This window comes from Schistocerca gregaria, chromosome 10, assembly GCF_023897955.1.
Source record: "Schistocerca gregaria isolate iqSchGreg1 chromosome 10, iqSchGreg1.2, whole genome shotgun sequence".
Taxonomy (NCBI): domain Eukaryota; kingdom Metazoa; phylum Arthropoda; class Insecta; order Orthoptera; family Acrididae; genus Schistocerca; species Schistocerca gregaria.
The window spans coordinates 188,691,002-188,703,112 of NC_064929.1; the positions used below are offsets into that span (position 1 = coordinate 188,691,002).

The 12,111-nt window shown below is 42.4% G+C and overlaps 1 protein-coding gene across 1 annotated transcript in view; it reads left to right on the plus strand.

Moving 5' to 3' along the window:
* The window catches only part of LOC126293315 (chaoptin), a 253,508-nt gene that overhangs the window by 175,616 nt on the left and 65,781 nt on the right, over window positions 1-12,111 (plus strand). The window contains exons 12-14 of the mRNA XM_049986461.1: window positions 5,897-6,037; window positions 9,369-9,554; window positions 9,684-9,836. Of these exons, the coding sequence (XP_049842418.1) occupies window positions 5,897-6,037; window positions 9,369-9,554; window positions 9,684-9,836 (480 nt within the window). The remainder of the gene's footprint in view (window positions 1-5,896; window positions 6,038-9,368; window positions 9,555-9,683; window positions 9,837-12,111) is intronic.

A 12,111-nucleotide genomic window follows, 5' to 3' on the forward strand; every position in this document is an offset into this window, starting at 1 on the left:
CCATGCTTTGTCCAAATTAAAACCATTACCTCTATTTATTAAATTATTAGCTAATCTAATCTTTATAGCTTCCTTGAAGACAGATTCCCAAAAGGAAGAGGTGGATATTAAAATCATCACATCACTGCAATTCATGGAATGCCCTGTATCAATACAATGTCCGGCCAGAGCTGACTTGTCTGGCTGTGCCGGCCGTTGTGGCCGAGGGGTTATAGGCGCTTCAGTCTGGAACCGCGCGACCACTACGGTCGCAGGTTCGAACCCTGCCTCGAGCATGGATGTGTGTCGTGTCCTTAGGTTAGATGTTAAGTCCCATAGTGCTCAGAGGCATTTTGTCTGGCTGTAATAAGCGTGTGTATCTTCGATGCTCCACACATCTCTCATGAACGGTGCGTGTTGTTTGACTTACGTACGACTTCTCACAATTTCTGCAAGGAATCTGATACGCACCCAGTTTTTTTTTTTTTTTTTTTCTTTTTGGTTCATCAGTCTACTGACTGGTTTGATGCGGCCCGCCACGAATTCCTCCCCTGTGCTAACCTCTTCATCTCAGAGTAGCACTTGCAACCTACTTCCTCAATTATTTGCTTGACGTATTCCAATCTCTGTCTTCCTCTACAGTTTTTGCCCTCTACAGCTCCCTCTAGTACCATGGAAGTCATTCCCTCATGTCTTAGCAGATGTCCTATCATCCTGTCCCTTCTCCATTTCCGTGTTTTCCACATATTCCTTTCCTCTCCGATTCTGCGGAGAACCTCCTCATTCCTTACCTTATCAGTCCACCTAATTTTCAACATTCGTCTATAGCACCACATCTCAAATGCTTCGATTCTCTTCTGTTCCGGTTTTCCCGCAGCCCATGTTTCACTATCATAGAATGCTGTACTCCAGACGTACATCCTCAGAAATTTCTTCCTCAAATTAAGGCCAGTATTTGATATTAGTAGACTTCTCTTGGCCAGAAATGCCTTTTTTGCCATAGCGAGTCTGCTTTTGATGTCCTCCTTGCTCCGTCCGTCATTGGTTATTTTACTGCCTAGGTAGCAGAATTCCTTAACTTCATTGACTTCGTGACCATCAATCCTAATGTTAAGTTTCTCGGTGTTCTCATTTCTACTACTTCTCATTATCTTCGTCTTTCTTCGATTTACTCTCAAACTATACTGTGTACTCATTAGACTATTCATTCCGTTCAGCAGATCATTTAATTCTTCTTCACTTTCACTCAGGATAGCAATGTCATCAGCGAATCGTATCATTGATATCCTTTCACCTTGTATTTTAATTCCACTCCTGAACCTTTCTTTTATTTCCATCATTGCTTCCTCGATGTACAGATTGAATAGTAGGGGCGAAAGGCTACAGCCTTGTCTTACACCCTTCTTAATACGAGCACTTCCTTCTTGATCGTCCACTCTTATTATTCCGTCTTGGTTGTTGTACATATTGTATATGACCCGTCTCTCCCTATAGCTTACCCCTACTTTTTTCAGAATCTCGAACAGCTTGCACCATTTTATATTGTCGAACGCTTTTTCCAGGTCGACAAATCCTATGAACGTGTCTTGACTTTTCTTTAGCCTTGCTCCCATTATTAGCCGTAACGTCAGAATTGCCTTTCTCGTGCCTTTACTTTTCCTAAAGCCAAACTGATCATCACCTAGCGCATTATCAATTTTCTTTTCCATTATTATGTATATTATTCTTGTAAGCAGCTTCGATGCATGAGCTGTTAAGCTGATTGTGCGATAATTCTCGCACTTGTCAGCTCTTGCCGTCTTCGGAATTGTGTGGATGATGCTTTTCCGAAAGTCAGATGGTATGTCGCCAGACTCATATATTGTACACACCAATGTGAATAGTCGTTTTGTTGCCACTTCCCCTAATGATTTTAAAAATTCTGATGGAATGTTATCTATCCCTACTGCATTATTTGACCGTAAGTTCTCCAAAGCTCTTTTAAATTCCGCACCCAGTTTACGAAGCTGTAAATCGTCCTTCACAGATCCGAGTAAAGATGCGATCGTCGTGGGGCGCGAGGGGGGGGGGGGGGGGGGGGAGGGCTGGGCTGGAAGATCACCTTAACACAACGTTTCTCAAGGATACGGCCTATCTAGTTAATAAATAGAGATAATGGTTTTAATTTGGACAAGGTATGGAATCCGACTCTTGGGGTAATTAAACTGCAGAGAAGTCGTCATGGAGACACCGCCACCAATCTTACATCGATAAGCGAATCGAATGTCTGTACGCCTTCGCCACAGGCGACGCATGTGTAAGCGTATTTCTTTGCCGCCGATCAGCATCTGTGATCCAGATGCGCTGTACCGCCGCGGTGGAGGCATAAAAGCCCGCACTCGCCATCTTGTCGTCAGTCTTGTGACTCACTCTGAGGATGGCCGGACGATACGCTGCCGAAATATCAGTGGAGGAAATCTTTTTTGCGTGGCTGCATGCCCGAAATTTAATGGACTATTCATTACGCCGCGAGAAGTTGAAAACGCTCATAAAGAACATTTTGTCTACCTTTGTGCATATTGCAGGTGCTTGCACTCTCTGATATTGCATGTTGACCGATCTGATCTTTCATTGCCGTTAGCATGTATTAAAGCCCTAAAATGTCTCACAATATAGCTGTGCTAAGGCAGTAATTTTACGAAAATGTTGCAAACTATTCCGCCAATACTGAGTAGGTCAGTATCACAGTCGCCGCTTCCGAAGGAATCATTTACCGGAGCAGGTTCTTGTTTAATGGAGTTAGCGGGCGCTAATTACGTAACTGCTGTCAATAAATGTCATCATTATCTCAAGTATTAACAGATTTTTCGTAGCTCACTATGTAGTTGTTATCGTCCGTAGCTAAGGTAGCCAGCGAAAACAGCGTATGCAACTGATCAGTCAGCTGTGCAATTACACATTTCATGTCTCCTAACTAGCATCATGTAACAGTCAAAAATATGCCATCTTCCCACTATAGAAAACACGAGATCACTTACAAAGAATTTAACTGCCTTTTTAAATCGATCTTGAAGGCCAACACTGCTTCAAAAACACGAGTGAAATTCAGGCCAATTAATTAGTCCATTTTCTGAAGACTTTTTAGTACGAAGATATTCAGCTTCCTTTTACTAAGATTCACTCAGGTAACAATGCTCCTTCTTTTCAGTAAAATGATTTCGATTGCATTTATCGCGATAGATATCAAGTAAAAGATCTTGGATCAAATAACTTCTCCACACAAGTTTTATGTGTCTACATAATACATTTTCATAACATTAGTGTACTAAAAGTAGCTCTGATTGAGCGAATGTATTGGTTTCAGCTTAATGCAGTGATGACAGTTAGGCAACTAACTGACACAGTTTTGAAATCATAGAAACGGTTTCCATTTTTTCTTTTACAATACAAATCAACATATTTTTAATAATAATCAAAAGCCGCAGCCCCAACGACGACGCCTTCTAACTTTGCATGTTAGTCAGGTTGGCGGCTATGGTAACCATGACGCCGTACCTTGCTATAGGAAGTCCTCCATCGTTCCTCCAGAGTACTCGAATCCACATAACACAATGAACAACAACGCATTGTACACACAATGTTTAACTTAAACCATGCACATTGCAGATGTACACTGACGTGACAAAAATCATGGGGCACTGATCTGCACATACACAGATGGTGGCAAACCAGCTGACACAAGGTATAAAGGGGAGCTGTCATTGTACTCAGGTGATTCACGTCAAAAGGTTTCGACGTTATTCTGTATGCACGACGGGAATTAATGGAGCTTGAACGCGGAGCTACACAAATGGGACATTCTGTGTTGGAAATCGTTAGGGAATTCAGTATTCCGAGATCCACAGAGTCAAGAGTGTGGTGAGAATACCAAATTATTTCACGCATTACCTCTCACCACGGACAACGCAGTGGCCGACGGGCTTCACTTAACGACCGAGAGCAGCGGCGTTTGCGTAGAGTTGTCAGCCTTAACAGACAAACGACACTGAGTGAAATAACCGAAGAAACCAATGTTGGATGTACCGGGTTATCAAAAAGTCAGTATAAATTTGAAAACTGAATAAATCACGGAATAATGTAGATAGAGAGGTACAAATTGACACACATGCTTGGAACGACATGGGGTTTTATTAGAACCAAAAAAATACAAAGTTCAAAAAATGTCCGACAGATGGCGCTTCATCTGATCAGAATAGCAATAATTAGCATAATAAAGTAAGACAAAGCAAAGATGATGTTCTTTACAGGAAATGCTCAATATGTCCACCATCATTCCTCAACAATAATTGTAGTCGAGGAATAATTTTGTGAACAGCACTGTAAAGCACGTCCGGAGTTATGGTGAGGCATTGACGTCGGATGTCGTCTTTCAGCATCCCTAGAGATGTCGGTCGATCACGATACACTTGCGACTTCAGGTAACCCCAAAGACAATAATCGCACGGACTGAGGTCTGGGGACCTGGGAGGCCAAGCATGACGAAAGTGGCGGCTGAGCACACGATCATCACCAAACGACGCGCGCAAAAATCTTTCACGCGTCTAGCAATACTTTTTTATGTTCTAATAAAACCCCATGTCATTCCAAGCATGTGTGTCAATTTTTACCTCTCTATCTACATTATTCCGTGGTTTATTAAGTTTTCAAATTTATACTGACTTTTTGATCACCCAGTACAACGACTGTGTCGGTTAGGACAGCGCGTCGAAATTTGGCGTTTTGAGGACAGCGCGGCGAAATTTGGCATTAATAGGCTACGGCAGCAGACGACCGACGCGTGTGCCTTTGCTAACACCACAGCGCCGTCTGCAGCGCCTCTCCTGCGCTCGTGTCCAACCAAACCAGTCGGGCCCTTGAGGATTGGAGAACCGTGGAGTGGTCGGATAGGTACTGATTTCAGTTGGCAACAGCTGATGGTAGAGTTCGAGTGTGGCGCAGACCCTACGAAGCCATGGATCCAGGTTGTATACAAAGCATTGTCCAAGACGATGGTAGCTACATAATGGTATAGCTGTGTTCGCATGGAATGGACTGCGGCATCTGGATGTTCGGCTACTTGCAAAACATTTGCAGTCATTCATGGACATCAAGATTCCAAACAACTAAGGAATTTTTAGGGATGACGATACCCCATATCACCGGATGGCAGCTGTTTGCGACTGGTTTGAAGAACATTCTGGGCAATCAGAGTGAATGGTTTGGCCATCTAGATGAACCTCACCGAATATTTATGTAACATAACGACACCTCAGTTCATGCACAAAATCCTGCACCTGCAATACTTTCGAAATTATGGAGGGCTAAATGAGCAACATGGCTCAGTATTTCTGTAGGGCGCTCCCAAAGACTTGTTGAGCCCATGCACTAAGCCAGACAAAAGGAGATCCGACACGATATTAGGAGGCGTCCCACGGCTTTTGTCATCTCAGCGTATGTACTTCTTATATCATGATCAATACATATTGACCGTATTCTCTTTAACATAAACACTACATAATTTATATACACAATGTGCTTACTGCAAATCATACATCGAACTGTGGCATTGAGGGAAGGTAGTGTTGGCAGTTAGTACCAAACTTGTAACTACGGTTTTCCTTCCAAAGAAAAGGGAACGAAAGCACTGTTTCAACAAGTTCGAATCTCGTAAGACACACCTTTCTTACTTTCATTTGAATTCTGTACCATAATTATCACCTAACTGGATTGGTAATGCAAGGCTGAGGGGGGTTGTGTAGCTAAGCTGTAGTGTTAGTTCTGCATGCATTGCACTGGGGCTCAGGCACATCAGTGGTCGTGTAGCTGTGCTGTAGTGGTGGTTGCGCTGGCAGTGGTTTGGAAGTTCAGGCACGTCAGGGGTCGTGTGTTAATGTTGCAGTCGCTGGCTCGCCTCGACCTGTCCCACAACCGGCTGGTGCGCGTCGAGGATGCTACCTTCTCCACACTGGCAAGGCTCGCGTCGCTGGACCTCAGCCACAACCCGGAGCTGCTGCTGGACTCCAGGGGCCGTTGCTTCCAGGTTGGTGATTACTCTTTAGTAAATGTGTGGATGTCTTAAACAAGAATTCAGATCTACATCTACAGCTACACCCATACTCCGCAAGCCACCTGACGGTGTGTGGCAGAGGGTACCTTGAATACCTATATCGGTACTCCCTTCTATTCCAGTCTCGTATTGTTCATGGAAAGAAGGATTGTCGGTATGCCTCTGTGGGGGCTCTAATCTCTCTGATTTTATCCTCATGGTCTCTTCGCGAGATATACGTAGGAGGGAGCAATATACTGCTTGACTCCTCGGTGATTGTATGTTCTCGAAACTTCAACAAAAGCCCGTACCGAGCTACTGAGCGTCTCTCCTGCAGAGCCTTCCACTGGAGTTTATCTATCATCTCCGTAACGCTTTCGCGATTACTACATGATCCTGTAACGAAGCGCGCTGCTCTCCGTTGGATCTTCTCTATCTCTTCTATCAACCCTATTTGGTACGGATCCCACACCGGTGAGCAGTATTCAAGCAGTGGGCGAACAAGTGTACTGTAACCTACTTCCTTTGTTTTCGGATTGCATTTCCTTAGGATTCTTCCAATGAATCTCAGTCTGGCACCTGCCTTACCGACGATCAACTTTATATGATCATTCCATTTTAAATCACTCCTAATGCCTACTCCCAGATTTTTATAGAATTAACTGCTTCAAGTTTCTGACCTGCTTTATTGTAGCTAAATGATAAGGGATCTTTCTTTCTATGTATTGGCAGCACATTACACTTGTCTACATTGAAATTCAATTGCCATTCCCTGCACCGTGCGTCAATTCGCTGCAGATCCTCCTGCATTTCAGTACAATTTTCCATTGTTACAACCTCTCGATATACCACAGCATCAACCGCAAAAAGCCTCAGTGAACTTCCGATGTCATCCACAACGTCATTTATGTATATTGTGAATAGCAACGGTCCTACGACACTCCTCTGCGGCACACCTGTAATCACTCTTACTTCGGAAGACTTCTCTCAATTGAGAATAACATGCAGCCTTCTGTTATCTAGGAACTCTTCAATCCAATCACACAATTGATCTGATAGTCCATATCAGATCCCTTGTTTATGGTGAATAGCCACGTACACGGCTTTCAAACCTGCATATTAATGGATTCATATCTTTTGTGGAATTAAACTTCATTTGTCTCCTAGATCAGGCAATCTGTTATCTGAGGTGTATAGGTGATACAGGCAAATTAGATTAACATGACGTTGAGCATTTTCATGTTGAAACTGCGTCATATCTGAATTCAGAGTCGAGCTTTAAAGATCATTTACCACGTGCTTCCTCAGGAGATGACTCAGTGGCGTAGGACCACGTGTGGCTCTCATACTGAAATGATCTGTCTTACTACTGGTGAAGTAAATCCGACATCATCATCATCATCATCATCATCATCATCATAAACTAAAGGCTATGCCTTGTCGATTTAGCCACGTCCCTCTCTCCATTGTCATCCTTTTCAATTATTAATACGATTTTATCCCCATATCGGCTTTGATGTTATTAAAATACGTTGCTCCTGACCTACCTCTTGGTTTTTTCCCTAAAAAATTTCCTTCAAATACATTCTTTAGGAACTGGTAGTGTCTCATTATGTGCCCTACCATTTTTGATTTTCTTCTTCCTATATAATTTAGCAGCGTTCTGTTCTCATTCACTTCTTCTAAGACCTGTTCATTACTTTTTCTATCTATCCAGTTTCTTTTCGTCATTTTTTCTCCATATCCACATTTCCATAGCTTCCAGTCTCTTTTTCTCTGCCTTTCCCCGGAGTCCACGCTTCACATCCTTATGTTCAGACGCTCCAGACAAAAGTTTTGGCAAACTTTTTCCTACTTTCTAGGCTTATGTGATTGTCTGTTAGTAAATTCCTTTTATTTTGGAAAGCTTGGTTGGCCAAGGCTATTCTTTTCTTTATATCTGTGATACATTCATTGCCGTCAGTGACTGTGCTCCCCAAACAACAGAAGTTCTCAACCTGCTCTAGAACATCATCTTCTAGTATAATATTAACTTTACCATTTTCTTTTGTCTTTCCCACTACCATAGTTTTTGTTTTCTTCTTATTTATTTTTAGATTAAATTCTCTTCGGATTTTGACAAATTTTAGCAACATAAACTCCATTTCCTTTACTGAGTCAGCAAGTACTACATATCATCTACAAAACGGATACAGTATATTCATTCCCCGTCAATTTTAATTCCTTTGGTTATTCTTTTCAATTTCTCAATAAATAAGTTGGACAAATATGGTGATAATGGGCATCCTTGCCTTATTCCCCTCCTCATTTTTGCTTTCTTCTTCACACAATTCACTTCTATCTCTGCTACCTGCCTCTTATACAGGTTCCAGATTAAAGACTTATTTCCAGATTAAAGATGTATTTCCAGATTAAAGATTTATTTCCTTCATTGTTCGGAATAACTATTTCCAATTAACCATTCAAATACTTTTTGTAAATCTATAAGGGTCAAGTAGATTTTCCTATTAACTCCAATTCGTCTTTGTAATACCATCCTCAGAGCTAGTATTGCTCTCTAGTTCCTTTTCCGGATCTGAGACCAAATTGGCCTTCTCCTAAGTTTGCTCAATTTTCCTTTTTATTCGATTTTTTATTATGTTTAACATTCTTTTCGAAGTGTGGGATAGCAAGGAGATAGTTCTATAGTTCTCACAGTCCAGAGCATTTCCTTTTTTTGGGATTATTACTGTTTTGTTGTTAAGCATATCTGTAGGTGGTTCTTTTCCATCTTCGTAGTTCTCTTTAATAAGGTTATATAAGTACTCTTTTGTTGATTCTCCAATTTCCTTCAGTATTTCTGCCGGGATGTTATCTGTGCCTGGGCGACTGGGGCGGGGGGATTTTCGTGCAGAAAAACAACAAATGATCTGAGAAGAGGTTGCAGACACTCCTACCCCTATGGCCAAAATTACGGGGTGCAGTGGAAAGTAGGCCACCCACAGTTTGGTTCTTTGTGATCGTTCCATCTCTAACAGATCGTAGTCACTGTCTCCATTGAATTAACTAAGAAATATCCACATTTCCATCTTTTCTTTTATTCCATGAAGTATGAGACAAGATTTTCGTGTCTTGTATCATTTTGTAAGGCAGCGTTCCCCTACCTTAGACTTTTACAAGTTTGCGTCCAGTGTAATGTGGTTTGTTTCCCCCCTTGTAATGTTAATGTTGAAAATTCGTTTGATGCTTTATCTTGCCCAGTGTATTGCTTCTTTTTGTTCTTCCTAAATTCAAAGAACGAGAGTATTTTGGCACCATTGGTGTACTGAGCTGTCTGTATTCACAGGGTCTGGAGGACTCTCTGCTGGAGTTGGGGCTGGAGAATGTGTCGCTGTCCAGCATGCCAGACCTGGCACTCAGCTCACTGCGGACTCTGCGGCTGTCCAACAACATCCTGACCACGCTGCCCTCTGACCTGGCGGCCAACATGTCCCACCTGCGCCACCTGGAGCTGGCCCACAATGCACTGCAGGTAAAAACTTAGGCCCAGTAGTCACCAGACACTGACCTATCTCTGTCGTATGGTGTGCCCCATTTAACAGTTTGCCTCATTTGATGATATGCCCCATTTGACGGTGTTCCCCATTCGACTGTTGTGCAGGCAGTGCCACCTGCAGCCCACGCACTCCCACACCTGCGCCGCCTGGTGCTGGCCGGCAACCCCATCTCCACCATCAGCAACACATCGCTCCTGGGTGCTGCGGACAAACTCACCGAACTGGATCTGACCGAGTTGCCACTCAACTACTTTGAGGTGAGGCAGGGCGAGAAGTCCAGCCTTAGGTCACTGCGTGTAAATACAGTTGTTCACTCAAGGTAGAGAGTTTGAATCCTAGAGCTGGAAGAAACACTCAGTAAAAGAAATTGCCCATCGAGGCAACAGAAATGCTGCTGCACATTTACCGGTCACCAAATGGTGTATCAGCATCTTACATTGATTTCCAAATGTCAGCTCCATTTGTATCAAAAAGCCACATTATAGCATGTGGGGTATGGTACACTATGACTAACTATCACCTCTCCTCCCTCCTCTCATCCATAGACATCTGCAGAAATATAGACAAGGGTGGGCAAGAGTCATTGTCATTATTTATATTACTTATTGAGAGTTTGAGAATGCCAGACCTGACACTCAGTTCGATGTGTGAAATGGCACTGATGCTGAACAGGGGGGAAGATACAACATTGTTGAATACCATAGAAGCATTGAAGGTAGTGGAATCGATCTAAGGTGAATTCCAATTACAAACAGAATATTGTAAAACAGATGCTAGGATCTGTTGGGACAGAAATTATTGCCCATAATCCTAAAATTTTTCCATGTCGCTCCAACGTCTGGTCACCTGGTTTGTGAAGACTCTAGACACAATCAAAAGCGGATATCACTGGCCAGGTCTGTAGTGATCCATTAGACCCTGTAAATAATGCCAGTGATGGAAGCACATGCCCCAGTTACCTTCTGAGAATTTGGTACCAGCTTTAGCGCCATTCCACTAAAATTGGAAGCAACCTCTAACGTGGTTTCCCAAAGGCGACAAACTGGAATCAGTCTGCATAGAAAACCTAATTTTGAAGCATGAAGCATTCCATGTGATGGTCTCTGATCATGGGAAAGTTTTTCAGTTGAGGCTAGTATCAGAGGTGATTTCACATTGTGATATGACACACTGGGTGACAGCTGAATACCACACCCAGAAGAATGGCATCACAGGATGCATTAATAAGACACTATCAGACACGCTTTCAATGTGCGTTGATGTGGAATAGAGTGATTGAGATACAATACTGTCTGCCATGACATTTCCATAAGGCACTGTGAAGCGAAGCACTACAGGCTTCACATTGTTCTTCCTGCTCCACAGCTGTGAGACCAAAATGACAATGGATACACTGCTCCTGTTTCAGCTGGAGGATGTACATGAGGAGTATGTGAAACATCTCATCAACAGGACTGAAGAAGCAAGACAACTGGCTAACATACAGACTCTGGATGCCCAGGGGAATGACCAAAAGCACTATAACACAAAACATCAACCACTGAGATACAACCAAGGAGACTTGGTGTGGATTTTTACGCTTGTTCAGAAAGTTACTAAAGCACTGTGCTGGGCCATGTTGTATAGTTCACTGCTTGTCGGATGTCACATGTGAAGTCAAGAATTATGCAGTTTAATCAGGAAGAAAAAAGTGCAGAGATAATGTTCACATCCATATGTGCAATGGAAACTGAAAACGGACCGCTTTTCAGTGAAGTAAAGTTTTTAGTACAAGCAAAAACGTTTGATAATGTCTAATTAATAATAGTAATTTACTTCATTCTGAATACACACATATCAATTCGAAAGTTGTTTGAATCTGACAGGAGCCAACAATATCATTAAAGGCAATCAATGACAGTCTTCTGGAAAAGAACTTCTTGTCTTTATTTGGAAATAACGTTGCCCACATAAGAGGCCCCTGTTCTTAAACTCACAGCTGCATATGTAGGCGTCACAAAATAGGACCTTCTAAATCTTATAGGAACTTTGAGCCCACAGTAGCTTTGTACAAAGAAGAATGTTTTGTGAATACAGTAATGCCAAACAAGACAGGTGACCCCTTTTTATATGAGCATTATATTTTCCCTACAGATGTCACCAATTCATTGTAGGCAATGAGAATGCCAACTGACAGCTCACGTTACTGTAGTAGCTATAACCTACACCTATTACACTTGTCAATTCTGCAATTGCTGCTAGAAATGAAAAAAGGAGCAGTTCCTGTGAATATATATGACTGGCTAAATGCCTTGAATAATATAAATGCTAACAAAGTACCGTACCTCATAATGTAGTTGAATATATTAAAAACAAAGATTCCAAGACTTACCAAGCGGGAAAGCGCCGGTAGACAGGCACAATAAAATAACACACACACACACAAAATTACTAGCTTTCGCAACCGATGGTTGCTTCTTCAGGAAAGAGGGAAGGAGAGGGAAATACGAAAGGATGTGGGTTTTAAGGGAGAGGGTAAGGAGTCATTCCAAT